We start from the raw sequence: 20,993 nt of genomic DNA on the forward strand, positions 1-20,993 counted from the left end.
GAAGCAACCGAATTGGTCCTCTGTCCAAACCCTAGGTGTTTCCAGACAATTGACAAATAGTGACTGTCCTCGCAAAGGCAGAAGTCGAGGTGAGGAGGTTTGAGAGCATGTTAAGGTGTAAAACGTGTCAGGGTTTGACTGAGGAAACTGGAGTTCACCTAAATTGCTTTCAAATATTTCAGGATGAAAAAGAGGAGCCATATGCAATATTAACTTGGAAAGATTTTGGTGATAAAGGCCACAGTGTCAATGTGCTGTGGACAAAACCGCAGTAGATTTCACACAACATGCCCTGCCTCCTGGATGCTTTACCCTGGCTCCGGACATTTTCCTGTTGTTGTCTCATCTGCACAATCCTCTGCTGCATTCTTCCTCTGTGAAAGACAAACTGTCAGGGCCCTATTTCCAGACATTTCCCTGAGCTCATGTCTAAAAACAGATCTACAGTCATCATTAATTTCTTTTGTCCCCGATTATGACCCATAACCAAGTGGTTTTAATCATCTAAACCTCACCAGAAATGACGCTTCAGAAAACTATTGCGTGGATATTTTTGCTAGAGGGCAGTGACTTAAAAGCTTATTTTCTCATTTGGACATGGTTACACATGAGAGAATAAAGTCTTGAAGGTTGTTTTTTTTGCAGTGTTGCAGGAACAGTTGATCGCATTGAGTTTTTTTTTTATTATCCTCGGGAGATCATTTTAAATGTTAAGTATTATGTCTTATTTATGATCATACACAACTAACAAGTCACTGTAAAGTACAAACGAGACAGTATCAAGTCACAAGGGTTCATCTCTCATGTCTACCATTAGTATCATTAACAGCCAGCCACTGAAAAGTTATATCCCTATATCCGTAACTCACTCTCATTTATGAGCACTGTCTTCAAGTGGCCCTGGTGGCCATTTTACTAAATGTGACTGCAGTGTTTTGCCAAGAGAGCAATTTATTCCTTTCACATGCTTGGATGCATTGTGCTGTTCCTTCTGCTTATAAATGTATGAATCTGCCATCAACCGTGGGAAATTACTTTTAAAGACGGAGATTTACAAAATGTGAATACTTAAGAGATTCCCACAGAAACTATGTTCTTCACAGTATATTCTTAAATAATGGAGTGTGGCAGAGGAACAAATAAATAAAGGCTCAGTCTCAAAATAGGCAAGGGAGGAAACACAATTACTTCTGGTTTGATTGTTGACGATATAAATTCAGCAGATTGTATATTCACGAGACGAGATCAGCAAGTTACTGTTGCACTAATTTCAGCTATCGTTAGTTCTCGATACTTGTGATAGCTGCAGTTACTGCGGCAGTAACTAGTAGGGCGACAACAACGAACAAAACATGGTGTAAATGTTGCAGTTTTTAATTGAATTTGAATGTCAGGATTTACGAACACATTTGGATGACACCACAGGAGCAGTATGGAGGCATTTTATGTTTTTTTTCTGTTGTTTTTTTACGTTTGAAGCAGTGGTCGAAGTGGATTTGGCTATTTCTTCTCTTTCCAAGTTCAACAGTTTAATCAAAACAAGTTAATCTTACTTAAGTGAATAATTGTGTTTAGTTTTTTAATTGAAATTAGGAAACTGATTTATGAGATTATTGAACGATAAAAGTTGCAAACCTTGATAATCTAGAAATGTCCAGAATAGCATCGTAACCATTGCTTTCAATGTTACCCAAGAGGTTTTTAAAGGAAAGCTCTTTAGTTAAGAGATTGATGTTGTTTAACTTTAATGGAAGCAACAAGCTAATCTAAAGATCTGTTTTGGGTATTTAGTAACTGTGCACATAGCTGGAAGCCAAAATGCATCCTTCCAACTTATCTGTACCACTGTCTCAGAGAATGCTGGGATGTACCATCCATCAAACCCAACACGCTACAATACCAGTGCTACGTGGATCAGTTACTGCTCTGCTGCACATGTGCACAGCTGAGCTCTAATTCACCACAGGAACACAAGTCCAGTTTATTCATGCGAACATTGTTTAAACCTCTTTTAGGCAAAGCAACTACTTCACTCATATTACATGAGTTGAATCAACTTCCATCCATCCCTCCATTATCTGTACCGCTTATCGTTTGAGGGGTTGCGCGGGGAGCTGGAGCCAGTCCCAGCTGATGACATTGGGCGTGAGGCAGGTTATACCCTGGACAGGTCGCCAGCGTATGGGCAACATAAAACATACGAACAACCAATTACACTGAAAGTCACACCAACAGTCTCTAATCAACCTAACTGCATGTCTTTGGACTGTGGGAGAAACCTCACACAGGCACAGGGAGAACATGCACCCCCACACAGACACACCCCAGCCAAACAAGGATTCAAACTTTAGGACCCTTTTGCTGTGAGGCAACAGTGCCAACCACTGCACCACTGTGCCACCCTTGAATCACCTTAATATTGAGAAATAAGTAAAGACTACTCATATAATGTAAGAGAGCAGAGATGTTGTATTTTACAGTCAGAAATGAAGCCCCCCTCTGGTTCCCCACATGTTAGCGTACCTGAACAGCGTGTCGTTAGCAGGCAATGGCTTGACAGGGTTGTGGCAGTCACTGTGGCCCTCGGGAATGAAGCCCCTCTGCTTCCGAAAGCTCTGCACGCCTTTCACCACGATGGCCACCCCGTCTCGTACCCTCTTCCTAAGGCTCATTCTCCAGCGGTCTGTGATGATGCTGATAAGCCCCACGGGGAAGCTCTCCGGTGGGGCGATGTCTGGGTTTCCCACGGCCAGGCTGGGGATAATCCAGATGTAGCCTGGCCCGTCCAGTCCAGCCCCGGCTGCCATGGAAAACAGGTACTGGGCCTCTTCGTGTGAGCAGTAGACCAACAACACCTGGGCATCGATCTGCTGCAGCAGCCTGAGTGCTCGGATGTCATTCATGCCGTCGGCGGACATGTCGAAGGTCAGCACGTCCTGCAGTTCCCATATGAAGTAGCTGGTGTCCCTGAAGGTCTTGACGTAATCCACGTAGGCTTCGTAGCCTGGGTAGAGGCTGGTTATGACCACAAAGCTGTCCCAGTTGTATTCCTCCATCACCTTGAACATACCGTTGACCTGCTGCTCGATGGAGGAGCCCAGCTGCAGGAAGTTAGAGCCTTCGCCCTGGAGGGATAGGAAATCATGGCATCAGTATGAAGACCTTTACCCTCAGTTAACCTACTGCATGAAATTTGCTCCTGATATATAGGGAAAATTTGCTTGTCTTTATCCAATTTGTATAATGTGCAATGAGATCCCTGGAGGACCCTCTGTATGATTTACACACCCACAAATCACACACAAAATAGTGAGATTCCCAGCCACTAGGGACCGTAGTGCAGCTTTTACAGGAGCTGTATGTGGTTGTGCTTTATTTTGCTCGTTCAGGGTACCGCAGACACATTCATCACTTAAACACACGTGTCTTACTTTTGCCGCGCAAACATGGTGTCATCCACACGTGCAAATTCAGAGGGATGGCACAACCACTGGGGCCAGTGCCTGCTCTGGATTTCATCTGTCCCTGCCACAGATGCATTGACCTTGAGACAGGAATGAATGTGACTCCTCTGTTTACATGAAATAGTTTAATGGTTCTAGTGCAACATGACACCTTCAGAACCCAACAAGTGGGACTACACAGTCAGAGCTCCGCACAACACATTGATAGACTGTTGTTCTCTACGTGAAAACCAGTTCATCGTTCAGGCACAGAGCCCAACAAAATTAACCATGACCTGTGGCTATAGAGGGCGCTATTGCTCAGTAAAAGTTACATAGTGTTGCTTTAAAGCACAAAACAACACAATTGTTATTTCAACTAAATTACAGGTGATGCTTTGAGAGTTTCTGGTGGAGAGAGTGACATTAATCAACGGTTCCTTCTTCAACATTGAGTACGTTAATTTAGCCAAAGTCCCTGTCTCTCTCAGGTCAAGTTAGCTAATCATAAAGGTGCTTATGGAAAATGTTACATCAACTCACTAACAACTTCATTATCCCTTCATATTGATAAATGGCCTCTTATTTCTTACTTTTTAATAGGCTATTATCAAATGTCTGCAGGTCATCTGTAGACATATTTGTTATAGGTCATAAATGATTTTTTTTAAAGGTCAAATTAAATCTACTTTTGTAAATGTTAATAAGCATTTACAACCTGGCATTCTAAATGCTTAGTATTGGCTTAAAACAAATCATTAATGGGCTTGAACTTGCAGTTAATAAAGAGTACCATGATTTCTAACCGAATCCTAGCAACTGACTGCTGTTCTTCAAAAAACATAGTTCTGGACATAATTCGACAATTTAGGAACAGAAAGGACCATATTTTGTACAAACATTAAATCATATTTGAGATTTAAAATTATGATTAAATGAAAAAAAGTAAAAAACCTGTGACTCACATAAATCACCAATAAACAACACCAATACACAATACCTTATTTGACGTAGGTACTGAAATACAAGCAAATATTAACAATCCTGCTAATATTATACATGGGACAGCAGTAATCTTAACCACACACTGTATATAAAGATGGTCGACTTGATTGTTCCAGAAAAGTGATGCCAAAGCATCTCGATCGCCCCCTGGTGGCTGGCTGCAGTAAAGGTCATGTTAGCAGATTGGACATAGACCAAACTGAAACGTCAAAGTGCATTTTGAATTGATTTTTTTCAATGATGGTCTCTGTCTTTTTAAATTGGTCTTATCACACTGATGTGTGTTCATGTTTCTGATAAGTATGGTTTTAATTAGTTATTGTTACTGACTTGTGATCGATCGAGGGCATATATCGGCAGGACCTCGATACTGCAGCACCACATCACAATCACGAGATGTGTCGTGCATTTTAATTTACAGTCTATGATCTCAACCATGTTGTTGTCTCGTCACTTTAATTATTTCAAGGTACAGTATCGTGATTAATGTAACAGCCATGTATTGATGCTACTCTGCAAGGATTATTGATTCCTTAGCAGACTCACATATTTGAACATCATCATTAAACTGAGAATCTTTTGTAATAATAATAATAATGGCTTGCATTTATATAGCGCCTTTCACGGGACCCAAGGAAGCTTTACATATGTCTGTGAGGACAAAATAGAAGAGAAAATAAACAATACAAAACAGGATAGAAATACACAGCAGGGTGGAGAATTAACTGAGGCCACTCATTAGCATAAGTGAGGGTATGAAGTAGTTCAAATTCTTTGCCGTGTAAACTGGGTTGATTATTTATTTAGAGGATTATCATGTGACATGTTTGTATAAATGACATTCACCTGAAAAATAAAGAAAACGTCTGCCTCAGAAGTGGACATATACAGTTATATTTATGAATATGGGGGTGATCATGTTTTGAACCGCTTATGCCCCCCCCCCCCCCCCCCCCCCCCCCAACCTTCTGACCCTAACCCACTCTAGGGAGAGGACTGCGCTCTCAGAGCTCAGAAAACATCCTGAGACTAGAAACAGGCACAATTTCTATTCAGCCTTGCTTTCTCCTCATTGTCCTTGAGTTAAGTCATCTTGTGATGTATGAGCATCTTACGATATCTGACGTCACAGTTAAATCCACTGACTTTGTGCCTCTGACTGTCTGTGCTTGAAGATATTTCCTTCTTTTGTATTTTGTAAGACTTCTTATGTCCCCAAACAGCGAAGTGGCTCTTACATTACTTACTTTTGACATACATTAAAAGCCTCAAACTCACATATTTAGGTTTGAAATGGCTGGTTTCATATGTTACTCATCAATATTCATAGAAATGACGTCAACATCTTTACTTAGAATTGGTTCCTGCTCGTTGTAAGGGAGCTGCAGTGGACTAAGATGGATTAGACTGCACTGGAGGCCGGCTTGCTGCATACATCCATACTGGCTGCAGGGATCTTATGCAGGTTAGTCACGGTGGAGTTTGAGAAGATCGTATAAATCTGCTCATTTTCTCCATTCCCCCTCACCGTCCCACAGCAAATCTGTCAGTGTTATTGCCTTATTCCTGTACAATCTGCTGCTGCCTGTTCCGGCATCTGCAGTTTGTTCCCTGACATTTGCTAAGGTGTCAGAATGTTTATGTGCAAGTCAGCGTTAGTTTCATTTAAGAAAACTATGATGAATAATGTGTGTCAGTGACCTTTTTCCCCTGTGACTAAGACGGAGCCAATGTCATTAGACACTGTGACTATGTCAACATTCAGTTTCGCTGACGGCTAAGGACAAGGTTAAAAAAAAGAAAACTTTGCCAATAACATTGTTAGGATTATTGACTATTTTTCTTTCAATGCAGCTGTTCTGTTTCCTTTGCTGCTCGCGCCATATCATGACTAGACCTGCCAGCATGCAGCACAGTGAGAAAACTGACTTGATTCAACCTGTGGTGTTTATCAAATAACTGATAAATATGTGAATAAGTTTGATTAAAATGATGACGATGATGATGACCAAAGATCTTTCTAAAATGAGACTAAAATGCCCAAACCTTTAGTCAATAAGGATTTTTTCACACCTGAAAGTGTGGACCATGGTGTGAGCCAATGCTCTGTGTTACATTGTCCACATTTGATCAAGTTAATTTTGGATTCAAATTGTAATTTAGGGATTGAACTAAAGAATTTTGTATGACATACGTACGTCCTGTCATCATCACCCACATGGACTGCGTCTACTTATACTTGACATTGATAGTTTTTTTTTTCACTAAGTGCATAGTGTTGCTACTGCAATACAATGATGGTATAAGTACCAGCAAAATGAGCGTCCCACTGTTCGAACAGTATATTATCAGAGGTAAAGCACTCCTGTAACCCACTTCCACTTATTTTTATTTTTTATATTGTTTAATGCTGTATCAACTTCCAGCAATTGATTTGAAAGTCTGTGATCCAAAGTGATCCAAAAAGTAGTTTTCACACTGCAAATATACCAAACAATTTTTCATTTTTAGGGTTAGGGTTAGAGTCAGGCTTAGGATTAACCCTAACCTAAAGTCAGTGTGGAAGCACCATAAAAAACAGGATAATATTGCCTGTATATGATAAAAACTAGAGGACATTTGACACAGGTCAGCATCCAGAATTACCACCAGTGCAAGTCTGTGTGTTTCTGTACGCCATGCTTACAAGCCCAAGGCTCTATCAGAAAAAGCCTTCTGCTAACTACCATCTCAAAAGCTCAATTAGCAGAGAGCAGACTGATAGCGAAGTCCAAATGATCCTGGGGCATTACCACAGGCTCAGCAGCAGCTCAAAGCCCAAAGTCACGACTGCCCTGACCGTGTGCACAGAAGTGAGCAAGGGGTGTGGGGAAAAGAATAAAATCATTGTGGTCAGTTTATGCAGAAGGAAACATGTATTCTCCCCCTGAAGTGATCACATTTTCATTTGGCAGATGCAGATAGAAGTGTTTACACCTCCACAAAACGTTGTGGTCTCATCTTGCCGGCATCCCACTTCTTCCCTGATTTATCCAAAAATATTGTCTATTGTCTTCTTCACATGATAAGTTGTTGGTTGAGGGTGTTGTTTCTGTTCAGGTGCAAAGTTGGCCTATAGAAACCATGACAGACATTATTTAGAGAATTTCTAAGTCTGAGGTAACTACATTTGCTGTAGTCACCTCCACTATGAAGTTCTATGTTTTCACCACCGTACGTTTGTCTGTTTGTCATTAGGGTTACGCAAAATGTTCTAAATGCATTTTCAATTAAACTTGTACAAGGATGGGACATGAAACAAGAGAGAAATCATTAAATGTGGGGTTGGATCATAGAATCTAATTTATTTACTGATTTCCCAAAGAATGATTTGTGGACTATTATAGAGGACTGATATCAATGAGTGTGAGTAATTTGATGCAGCTCAATTGAATTCAAGGGGACTGTTGGGCCTTGGCGTATGTATGAGCTCTACCGAGTGACGTTGTAGTTTCATCATCTTGCTTTAATCCGAAAGACACCTCCTTGGTTTTAACGATTAAATATGTGTGGTGTGATGTAACACCACCGACTGTTAAGCGGAGGTCAGCCTGCTCTTTGTCATTAAGGACTTCTCACCACCACCTTCGCATGTGGTTTTAACCACTGAATGTGACACTGCATGTCCCTGTGCACCAGGCTAACTGGCACAATTTACAGTCAAAAGTCAAAAACATTCCAAAAAAGCTTTATGTCTACCTGACACGAATACGTTTTATACACATTACGCAGCAAAGAGCAGTGAATATTTGTGAGCCACTACGAGTAACCAATCAAAACAGCCGACTGGCTGAGTGTTTTTCCTTTGTCATACGTTGTTTGCGCCGGATGTTTTAGCAGAGACTTAGCATAGCTACGGGTGAAGAAGATATGATGCAATAGAAGGTGACTAAAACGAAATGTTCCATTGAATCACATTTGGGATTTCTTTGGGTTTAATCATTGTTGGAAACATTTGGATAATTTAAGTACATAAGTCAACAAAAATATATAACATAGGTCTAGTCGTTTTAGACATTTTAATGAAGACTTGTTATATATTAAATCTTTAACTTGACAGAAAAACTAAACTAAAAATGCAGTTGGGAAAACATTCATGAATAAATTAACCAAATTGTTTTTTTTCACTTCGAAAATTGATTGTATTCCAAAATAAAAATGCAGAAATACCTAAAATCCAAAATCTCACGATTCACATAGTAGAACCACAGATATTAAAGACAGAATAGATTGAATTTTCTGTAATCTCACAGTACATACGATCATACTGCTCAATGCTATGGATAATGTCTTAGATTATAAACATTGTGTTTGTGTATGGGTGTCAACCACAACTTGCTGTCAATAAGCTGCATTTCCACAGTGTTGTTCACAGAGGCTCACAGTAATAGTCCACAGTAGCAAAGCAGATTAGAGCCATTGAGCAGAAAGCTTAGCTTCTCAAGGCTGAGATTAGATTCACAAGGGTAAAATATGCAGAAGAACTCATATCTGTTTACAAATACAGATGCAGCAGTGCTCCATTGGTCTTCCCATTCAACTTTCACTTTTTAACCCTTTAACATCTCGGCAAATGTGTGGCTTTCAAATCTGTAATGGTTCGGTTGTGTGAATGCCTTGAGATTAGCTGTGAGATGCAGTGAAACTGGTCTCAGTTTGAGTTAGATGAGCCTATAAAGCGGTGATTATCTCTAAACCACAGCTGTTTCTATGAGAGCTGTGGTTGTCAGTGAAAACCAACTGTTTTTTTTTTTGTTTAGAATTAAAGGACTGATACAAAAACAAGAGACTTAAAGGAGAGTTTTGTCAGTGTTTCTTTCGTCTAGTGCGTTTCATAGGCTTTATGGGAATGTAAAACTCCTGCAAAGTGAGAAAGTCCAAAGTCTGTGGACACCGAAGTTCCTGAAACGCCTTGATACTAGACCGTCTGTACTTCCGCATTCATTGTAATGTCAAGTAAAATCACAATAACCCACAATTTCTATAATGCACACCTAGCAGCTAGCCTGGCACGCCCCCCAAACAAAGCCAGGTAAAGCGAGAGCGGAGGCCGACATTTCCTACACACTCTGAAAGCTGTTGACCAATCACAACAGATCAGGCCAGCTGGCCAACCAGCGCAGACTTGGCTTTATCAGGAGGGGGGAATTAAAAAAACAGGAGCTGAAGCCAAGTGTTTCAGACAGGGGCTGAAAAGAGGCGCTGCAACAATGGACACTATGAGGAAAGTATATGTGTTCTGAACATTAGAGCATGTAAACCTTTTCAATTCATAACCAAAATTAAAACTAGAATGGCACCCAGTATAGCACATACCAATGCCCAACAATCCCCTTAGATTCCGTCAAATGTGCCTAATCTTTTTCCTCCAGGTCAATTCATTATTTTGTTGGAAAATGGTTAAAATGTTGAAAAACACCTCTCATCTCAAAACTAAATTCCAGAAACCGCCCCCTGATCCAGATGAGCACCAACGTTATACAAATTTAGTGGAAATTGATTCTGTTGTTTGAATGTAATCTTGCTTAAAACACCAACAAACGGACAGGGCTGAAAACATGTCCTTGGATGAGATAATTATGAACCTGAGTATGAACAGAATATGTCTCCTTTAACTTGCTGTAAAACACTCATTTGATGGCTGAAGGTTATTTAAATGACTTGGGTTGGTGATGTCCGTTGATAGACATGCACTGTGTCCGAAAATGTAACGGAAACAAGGGATTAAAGTCAGCTGGCTCGAAAGAACTGAGGCCACAATGAAACAATGCATTGAAGGAACAGAAAGAGGTCTATGTTTCCTTTGCTCACATGACTGAACTACATTCACCACCCTTCCCTCATTACTGTCCCTTCATGAAGAGTGACTCCTGGCCCCTGCTCTTTGCTGCGACATATGTCTTCCTCCGCCACACAGCAGGAAGTGCCCCGGCGCTGCCTGCCTGTCCTGCTGACGTCACGTAGATCCTGCACGGTGACCAGGAACAGACACACACAACTCCCTGGTCATCTGCCATTTCTCTCTGAGCTGGAGAAAACCCAGGCTACAACCCTGTGTGAATGGTGAGGAACACGATTCAACCAATATGCAATATCTATGTTCTTTCTGCATGATCAGCATTAAGCATTATCATTACAGGAAGAGAAACGACAGCGCTTTAGATGTAAAAATTCTATGATATTATATTTTGACACATATCAGGCAAATAACATGAGATATTTTCATTTCATGCTCATACTAAAGCATAAACTGTTTTTACAGTTATGTTTAGATATAAAGAAAGAGATCAGGTTCTTGATATAATTTAGAAAAACGACTGCAGTGAGTTGTTGTGTTCTCTGTGTTGACATCGGATCAAACTTATATTTTCCTAATTTCACCTAAAGTAATATTTTTGCGCAAACCAAACCACACATGGGACCTCGCTGCCTCGGTCTAGACAGGTCACACTGTACCTGTGCCAGCGGTTTTAAGAAGCAGCCGGCGGTGGAGGCAGAGACAAGTGAGTTCAGGACATCGCGAAGACAGGCGGAGACAGGCAGAGGGAAAAAAAAAGGAACTGCTCTACTTTTGAGAAAACCCTCGGGCCCATGTTCCTGCAAAGACAATCAGGTTTTGCTTGGATCTGACTTGCATTTTGTTCACCTGCAGCACGGTGGCGTGGAGGACGTGATCTGTCAGGCGACACTGGCTTCAAAGGATGCTGGGAATGTTAGGTCGGGATATTGAACTAAATGCACAAGAGCAAAATTAGAATTCATTCTACATCTTCCAGGAATTATTTTACTAACACACCCCCTTGAGTATGTAATTACTTCCGAAGGACATCACTGGGTGTTGTTTATTCAGAGATTCATCTCAGCTTTTCCAACTGTACGATCACTGTCAAAAGCTGCAACATGAAGGGTATCTAATAATTCCAGTCTGTCTGTCTGTCTGTCTGTCTGTATGTGTGTGGCTTGCATATCTTATCAGCTTCACACTCGGCATGTGTATTGTTAAGAGCCCAAGGAAGTGCAGTATTGAGGTTCGTGACAGAATACGTTCTATATGAATAAACTTTGAATAAACAGGCCAACAGTGACTTGCCGAATTCTTCTTTAAGAAGCTGCAGGTAGCAATACCACAAGCCCAAAAAATGGACCTATTCCAAACAGGCATATTGGATTTCTACACCTAGATGATAGAGGTGACGGATCAGAAAATCATGAAACTAAATGCAGCCATATTTAAACTTTTAATGTGCAGTTTAAGCCTTTTTTTTGGCCAGTTTGTGACAGCCATGATCACTGCTATTGATCTATTCCCTGGTTGCACACTAAGCAGGCCAGCAGGAAGTGATTGATCTGTGCTGGCATTAGTGTCGATCTGAAGATGACATGGCTGCATAAATAAGCAGCAATTTTAGTGGGATGAACTTTGCTTAAAATGTCCAGTTTTCGTTTTAACGTTATTTCCTTCTTTTTCTGAATGTCTTGTTTCCTTATTTCTTGTTTGGATAGAGAATGAAAGAATGATGGTACGTGTGTGCTGATCTTGTCAATCAACAAGCAGAAATGTCCTGAGGAAAAGAATCAGTTTATCACCAAATTTTGTCCTGTCACTTTCAGAAAGATCAAACTCTCGGCTTTCAGAGATACAAATGAAAAATGAATGCGCACCGGCGCCTTGTTGACTACCTTTGACAGCGTCCCATAAATCAATTGACGGAGTTGATTATTGAGGAGAAGAGGAAGAAGACTCAAAGCGGCTTGGACTAAAATCATCTCTGTGCCTGTGGTACATAACTTGAATGCACTGATTGTTATATATGAATATTAATGTTGGGGCAGTTGTGGCTGAGGAGTTATAGTGGTTGTAGAGGTTGGGCGGGTGTTTCTTCATGCTGCTTTGAAACATTGACTGTAAGTATAGCTATTGGATCAAATATTCTTCTATGCAGTACCTGCTGTGTCTAATGTCTGCATTCTAGGTCCAGTAAAGTCTTCAATCTCAAAAATGTTTTTACATTTTTTCAGTACAATCGTGATATGAAATCTTTATGGCGTTGTATCTCTCTAGTGGGTAACAAATAATTACAGTTGGACTCTGCGACCATCCACATGAATAATTCATGAACTCAGTGTTCTGTAAGTCACTTTTAATGTATTCACTAAATGGTATACATTACTGCTCTCAACTTCTTTCACTGGCTAATTGCTGCTGAAAGTCATTCAAATGACCAGCTGTCAGCCTTTGTCATTGCGCTTATTTCCAATCATATGTGTTTATTCTTTGATTTATTATGATTGAGTTGCTGTTATTGTCATCAAGTTATATAGTTGGAGTGTAAATGAGCAGCAGGAGGTGTTGGTGGACATTTATTTTATATACCTTGAGAAGGCTGATTGCAAGATTATCCAACATGTTTTCTGAAATGGTCACTGCTGACGGGAGCTGACTACAAACCCAAACGGATTTAGGAAAAAAGAGTCTTACTCGTCGTCACTATTTCCTCCAAAAATATATAATGATTCAAAAGTCAAAATGGGAATTAAATAGTATCCTCTAAAAGATAAGGGTTAGGGTTAGGGTTACTTGCGGTGTTCATCAGGGGTCTGTTGGTGGACCATTATTTTTTTGCACATGGTTATTAAATACAGTCTGAATTAGATAAACATTCAGGGTGGAATACATTTAACAATGGTTTAAACCATATTTTACGCAGCACAGAATGACTATACTAGCAATGCTGCTAGCCACCATTGGTACTGTTCATTTAAAAAGACACATTTACCAACAGAAGCATCTCACACAGAGGCTTAGTAACTAAGAGGAACAACAAACCATGGCTAAAATCCTACAGATTAGTCAGCACAACAGCTAGCTGGATTGTGTTGTTTTTGTTGGATTTCCTGTAAACAGAGTACATTATGTTAGCATTAGCAGTTAGCTGTATGTTCGCACAAGAAGCCACCTTGTTTTTACACAATGACGCAATACAGAAAAGAAGATACAAATTTAAAATGAGCCAATCATAACTTGGTGAAAGAAATAAGTTCACCGTAATTTGAGTCAGTTGTGCTTCTGTGGTTTGGTGCCATGTTCACTGGGCTTTATACTGCTTTACACTAGTTTGACATTTAGTAGCAATGGATATTGTATACATGACCCTTCAGATAAATTGTGGGGCATGCTTCATCCAAATCTTTATGTTTATTAGTGTTTATATATATTTATATTTGAAAGTATTCCGCAGGTTTCCACTAATTCTGGAGATATTACAACCTGCCTCTGTAGCTCCATGTATGCACATGTCTCCTAAAGCTGAAAACTTAAAGCAGTTACAAACCAGAATGATGGTGAGAAATGATGAACAGCCATTGGCTTGCACCTGTTAATGTATAAATTGACAAGTGATTTAGAACCTAACCATGGCCTGTTGGTTGGATCTCAGTAGCTGATAATCTGAACTCATCCTGTGATTTCTTATATTCATGACTTTATTCGGCTTTCGGTTTTGCTGCAGTAGAAGTTGTTGATCGTGAATAAGAGAGTTAAAACGGCTCAACTGGCTTCCCAGAGTGCATTTCTCGGAAACACAAAGTTTTCAATTGTTCTGTGATGCTTGAATGTTTGATCTACTTTCTTGGACTATTTCATGCAAGGATTTAAACTGTGAAACCATATGCTTAGGTTGGTGAGTTTCCAATTGGTGAGCTCCCACAATTTATGGGTGGAGCTAAAGCCTTAACCTGTTTAATGCCCACTCCCCATCACTGACCCCGCACCGACACTGACCTTGTATGGCAGGACGACAGCAGAGCCTCCGCTAATGCCCACAATGGGCACAGCTGTCTGAGTGGAGATGAAGTCCAAGATCTGTGCCACAGCCTCAGAGCCAACATTGTCCTCAAACACCACGCCATGCACACGGTTGGTGGAGAGGGTGTCACAGATGCGGGTGAGCAGCGCCCGAGGGTTGGTGTTATTGACCAGCACAGTGATGGGGTTCACCTCCAGAGGCAGGTCCAAGAAATTTTCCCGGCTTAGCCGCCCCTTAATCTCCGTCTGGTAGGCCGAGCCGCTGAACACCACCGCCACGTTCACGGAGGGTGTTGGAATCCCAAACGGCCGGCCTGAACAGCAGGGGATAGTGCAGAACAGCAGCAGCAGCAGCGGTGGTGGCCACCACGGGGAGTCGCTCAAGCAGCCTAGACGAAAGCCCATCTCAGTCACCTACTGCCTGGAAGAGGGGTCAGAGTGGAGGGAGGGGTCGGGAGAAGGGATTGACATGTTACATACACAGGACAAATCACTGTCTTTTTCAGAAATGTTGTGATAATACTCAGTAATCCCAGCTGGCCAGTCAACCAAGTGCCTTTTGTTTAGAGCTGGCTTATTTTGATTAATGACCTTTTAGCTTCATCTCAGTGTGCTGGTATGCCTGCCATAACTAAGACAGTGTAAGAGCCCATTAACGGAGCCCAGAGAAGTATTTTTAGAGTGTGTCCGCGTGCAACGTGAGGCTATGGCCAGGCTGTTGCGTCTTAGGAAGGCAGCTGCCACCCTGCTGCTGTGGTATTCTGTGGTCCAATCCAACAGATGGTGTCCAGTGTTTAATGCAACAAATGGAGAAGAAGAGGATTTATAATTATTCTCTCGTGACATTACTTTTGAAGCTGTTGCTTAATTTTTCAGCAGTGCAAAGCATTCAAACTTAATCTGCATGCATGGTTTTGTCTGCGCTGATTAATTCACATCCATTGTCTCATTATTTTGGTTTGTATCTATTCTCGTTTTGAAACTGACAGTTTAATTATTCTGACAGAAAATGTCTATATTTACACAGGAATTGAAATCTCCATGTTGGCCTTTGAACGAATCCAAGCTTTTTGTGCAACATTGCGTCAGTCTTTCACCGGGTTGCAACCGCGAACTCTCAAACTATTTTAATTTCTCCAAAGAAGCTGATTGCTTTGCTTTATTCCTGAAGGTAACGGAGGAGAAATACCATGGCAGAGCTCTGCGATGTCAAACCCTGTAGCATTTAATATTCACATGGTAGCCAGACAGTGGTTTATGTTGTGCTGTCAGACAGACTTAGGCTCTTTGTCAAATCTGTCACAGTCGTGTTTGCGCCCCTTAGGGAGTGCTGCACACTGGTCCCCTGTCACAGAGATCTGATCCACCATGTGATGGAATCCCAGTGGGGTGAATATATTGTAATCCCTTAGTAATCCCTGCATGGCGTCATGGCCTACGGCTTTATTGTAGTGTATAAACTTATCAAGAGATTTGCCTGTTGTACAAGGTTCGTCGTAACTGTGTGACGGCGCAGGACTCTCTGTATTTTACTTCCTGTGTGGGACTGAGCGCGAGCTTCTCTTAGAAATCATAAGCAGAACAGGCCGGCAGAAAGACAACAGGCTGTAGAGGAGCAGAAACACTTAGAATACATCCCTAGAATATTTATAATTTAATTGTTTTCCATGTCACACGCTGAAATACAAATAAAAGACATCACAGATGCATGGAAAGCTGTACACGCTATGTCCTACATGTGATTCTCCAGGTAGGTGCTGCCTCATAAATCATTTTATAAATTGATTGCTCACCACCGTGAGAGGGCATGTGCTACGTTCTTTTCAATGACATCAGCCATGTTTCAGCTGCGACAGCAGTGGAATGGTTTAGGGTTAATATCTTTGACGGGGAGTAGCGTACGTGGTCAAAATGCTTAAAAGCTCTGACCTTGTGTTATGTGTTAAATAAAGGCGGGGAATCCACTGAGGAAGATACATGGAGGACGAATCAGAGGGTGGTGGATATTGAATTAAACCAAACAGGGAATGAGTCATCAATAACTTTGTGACAAGGCTTTGGATCGTCAGCATGCCGCCTAATAAATAAAGGCAGGAAGACAACAGAGACCTACTTGTGCTAAAAGTAGCTTTTAGTTTGTACCTTGATATAATGTTTAGATTCTGGAAAAAGAAAAACGCCTGTGTCTGTAAACTACACTGGTTCATAAAAGACAGAAGCTTTTCATCCTCCAAAAACATTCCTGTGTCTACAAGAGCTAGTGGAGTCAGTTTGATTTTGGGGATCATTTTTAGATTTCAGAAAAGGGGAACCTATTATTAGGTAAATGAATGATCATAACACACAGTCTATTTGACTCTGAAACCTGGTTGTAGCAGGTATGTGCTACATGCTGAGCCGTGATCGAGAGACAGGTTGCTGTTTGTGTCATGATGCTTCAGCATATATCATATCAAACCTTGAGGCCCAGTGAATGGAATCAATACTCATTATATGTATACCTGCTGGTACAACACATTTACCATGAACTCCTTACAAATGTCCATTTTTATGTCTTAACATTTAATTGAATATCAAAACACTTCCTAAACATCCAGTGGCTCAACTAACATGTCGTCAATTTATCAGAAGGTTTTAATCTGCATATACATAGTATTGATTCAGTTCTTTGTTCATTACAGATTCGAGATTTTTAGAAATATACTGTAAATAATTTGGTTATCTGCAAGAAACAAAAAGTCAATCTGAACTTTGTCTTCTGCCTTTTTGTGTCATTTTGTACGTAAGTGGGACAGTGCGGTATGATAATATATATAGTTCTATCGCTTTACATTATTGTGTTGTTTATTTTGTTGTGTTACTAAATAGGAGGTAGTTTGAGTTCTCCAACAACCAGAAGGTCGGAGCTTTGATCCCACATATTCCTTGTGCTGAAAATACTGAACCTCAATTTGCCCCTTGTGGCTGTGTTTGCTATGTTTGAGTTATGTATAATAGAGAAAGTGCTGCACAAAGATGCACTGTATACATGTTTGTGTGAATGACAAACATGTCATGGACATTGAATGGACATACAATCACACTTGACAGCAGTATTTTTTCACGAGTTGGATTTCTTCCACGTGGCTGCAGGGACTGTGCACGAAGGAAACACAAACAAACCTGGAGTAGAGTGAATTTGACACAGAACTGGTAATTTTCAACTGGAGAAGAACTCTTACCAATCGGGAGCTTGTGTCTAAAATACCTCTTTTACACCAAAAACGCGTATATGCAGGATTTGTAAACATTTGTAAAAAAAAAGCTGACTCTTTTCCTATTGCAAGTAGAGGAGTTCGCTTTTCTGTCGCCCCCTTTGTAACAACAGGCACAGAACAAGATTGATCTCTTTCACCAACTACCCAAGAATCTTGTCAAACAGCGAGGAGAGAGTTGACCAACAAGAACATCAAAACAAACCCCACACTCAGACGCTACAAGAACCGCAAAGATGGAAGAAGACAACTGTTACAATTTACTTTTGCAAAGGCATGGACACAGTTTACACAGTGGAGAAAGGGTATGAGTCAGGAGGGAAGATTTATTACTATACGGGTCTGAAGTGACCTGTGTCGGGATGTGAGATTTTGGTCACATCACATTTTCCTGTTTAGAAAACGTAATCAATAGACATGTTCATTAAAATAACTAAAATGACCTTTCAGTTTTATTTGTTGGTTATCTCTTTGGATGCCCTCATTGTATTTAATGACGTATCTTAACATAAAACTAAAGAAAATCTGCAGCACGTCCTGATTAAGTGCTCCCTTTACCCACAGGTATGTTTAACTTGATGCGGCGCTGTGTAGCGCTGATTTAACGTGATGCATGCTGGTCTTAACACAATGCATGCTGGTTAGAATTTTTGTCCGACTTCATCCAACGCTGCAAAACGTCACCAGGTCAAGTGACCTTATAACATTGCAGGAGTGAGCCGGCTGCAGTCAGACCGAGCAATTGTTCTCCTCCAGCTGCATCTCCTTGGGGTCGCCTCTGTGATATCATTTCTCTGCTCTGATTGGCTGAAGGCTTCAGTGACACACATGACCTGTCTTATGTTTTATTCTAAGAATTCAGATGTGTTTTCTGATCCGTGAATCCATAAATGTAAGGTGTTAAAAGCCAAATCCCCTTTTTGTACCTGAAAAATTTCAAAAACAGAAAACAATATCCACCTCTTACCTCGGAATTAAAACTATATATATTAGCCTATAGGTTGTTATATATACATATATGATTGTGTGTAGATATAATAATCACTTCATATATAACTACTAGCTTTGCAGATGTGTTGGTTTGTCTTTGTCTCTGTTATGGTATTTCATGTGTGCCTTTGTGTTGCTAATGTGGTAATTATAAAAAAGAAAAAAGTCATCACTATTTATCTCCCAATACAATATGATGAATTTTCATCTCCTTATGACTTGGTCACTTTACAGTACAGTTTTAATTTCAGCTGAAAGAAAGTTCTCAGTTAACTTAGTTGTTCATTGTATTCTTTGTTAAAAAAAAATGTGATTTCCGAGACATCCGTTTCATCTGCAATGAAAAAAGAAAACACAGCTCGACCGGTCGTTGTTCTCGTCTCACTGACACTACGAGAAGTAAAAAGTGTCCGACTTGACATCTGTGTCTTTTTCACTCCCCCCCTGCAGCTGCCAGCACATCACGTCGGCAGATCAAGTCAGTTACATGCAGTCAGACCAAGTCCAAAACAAACGCACCTACTGACTTTGGGCCTTTTAACTTTGCAGAACTTTTAAACATATTATACTTTTGTGGGAACCAGCTTTTTTTCCCCCTAATCTAAATCACAAGTATTGAGTGTTGTAAGTTATTTGCACTTATATTGCACCTTTGTCCCTGAGAAACAACATTTTGTCTGGCTCTATATTTGGAATAAAGTTAAACTAAAAGATTGTGTGGAGATGACAGGAAGTCTACACCGTGTGGGACATCAGTCTTTGTTTTGTGACTGTTTGAAGCAGAGCAGAAGCAGTTCATTATTTGATTAGTTGATGGACAAAAAAAGAATTGCACATCTACTTTAATTGTCGATTAACAGTTTCAGTCATTTTTCAAACAAACTGGGACAGAAACTTGTTTTCTGTCATGATGCATTAAATCTTATAATCTAAGATTTTTTAGGAAAACACTATGGACTGTGATGTGTATTTTTAATGCTACCTTTTGACATTTTATGGGCTAAATAGTTAATGATGAAAATAATAATAAGATTATTCAATAATTGTAATAATAATAAGTACACAGATACTGAACAGTCCTATCTCCATATGTCTATTTATTTGTGTTATTAAAAGAGAAGACAGGAAAGTGATGTGTTTTGAGAAATTGCTTCAAAATACCTCAGACCAAACACTTTCCTATTAACTGTTCTGTTGTAGTGAAATGAATCCAATGAGAGATTAGAGTTTCTAAGACTTCCATTACCAGAGCAGCAGCACTGACAGTGTTTATATTCCTTTATCTTCACCACTGTTTGACTAACATTTAAGATGTGCTTATCCCCCTCTAGTGGGTGACACACGGTGGAAGCAGCTTCTTTACAGAATAAGCAGTGTGCAGCATTCAAAATCACTGCTGTGGTTGGTTTTATTTTTTAAATTTTTTGTTATCACAGTATCACGTTATTTATTTTTCTGGTGGTTCATTCTGTGGAAGCTCCCTGACGCTGACACCTGGACAGTTTGGTTAACTGAACGGGTAATAATGCAAATATCCACATCTGCATGTTCAGCCTGTACATATGGTTCCTGCTCCAAATTGAATACTGTCGATAAGGTGAATAGAATTTCCCTTCCTGCTCAGTATGTATGGCCTTTGCAGAATCAGTGATGAGAATATGAACACATTTTAATACACACTTGGTACAGATCATATACGCACTGTAATCTCATGCATTGTTTTTTATTTCAATTCATATTTGTTTCATTCTGCATGTTTGCAGCTTTCCAAACACATTCTAACCTCACACATTCTTTGTATTTATATTACCTTTTCCCATATTTCTAATTCAATCCCATTCTCCTGCTGTGTCCTGATAACAATTGCTTCTACAACCAGTCCAATTTTCCAAACAATGTATATTCAAGTCTCATCTCATACATGCCTCCTGTAAACTCAAGGTCTCCACCTCTTCTTTTTCTGATAGTGACTGTATGAGTTATGAAGCCACATAAAAATAAAAAAAGCCATCTATGGATGAGTTGCAGCCGTGGTGTCGGCTTCTCTAACTGATTTCTGATCTGGCTGATTAATGTGAGGCCGCAGCGATAAATACATCTGGCTGAGAAGTGAGGTCTCATCGGCGCAGTGTTTAATGACGGCCTTTATATTCCGGACACGACGCCTCTGCTGCAGCTGTTTAACAACGTGCACCTGTCCCGTCCTCTGCTCCATGATCAATACGCACAGCCACGGAGCTGCAGCCAGCTGCATCTGTGGCTCACATGCTGATAAACTCATCCTCCTCTGTGTCATTATCAGTAAACCTTCTGACCAATCAAACGCTCCACGGCATCTCAGTTTCGGATGTCACAGCCTCAGAACACCCAATCAGCCGTTTATGGATCTATGACCTTTCTTGACCTCTACAGTGCAGGAATTTACTGATATGACTTCCTCTGATCCCGATGCGCTTC

At 40.4% G+C, this 20,993-nt stretch overlaps 1 protein-coding gene across 1 annotated transcript in view; it reads right to left on the reverse strand.

Annotated features, from left to right (window-relative positions):
• grin2ca (glutamate receptor, ionotropic, N-methyl D-aspartate 2Ca) overlaps positions 1 to 20,993 on the reverse strand; it is a 74,260-nt gene that overhangs the window by 37,691 nt on the left and 15,576 nt on the right. Inside the window, 2 exon segments of the mRNA XM_034592387.1 lie at positions 2,524 to 3,125; positions 14,269 to 14,713. Coding sequence (XP_034448278.1) covers positions 2,524 to 3,125; positions 14,269 to 14,697 — 1,031 coding nt within the window. The 5' untranslated portion in view covers positions 14,698 to 14,713.

This window comes from Hippoglossus hippoglossus, chromosome 8 (assembly GCF_009819705.1).
Source record: "Hippoglossus hippoglossus isolate fHipHip1 chromosome 8, fHipHip1.pri, whole genome shotgun sequence".
NCBI lineage: Eukaryota > Metazoa > Chordata > Actinopteri > Pleuronectiformes > Pleuronectidae > Hippoglossus > Hippoglossus hippoglossus.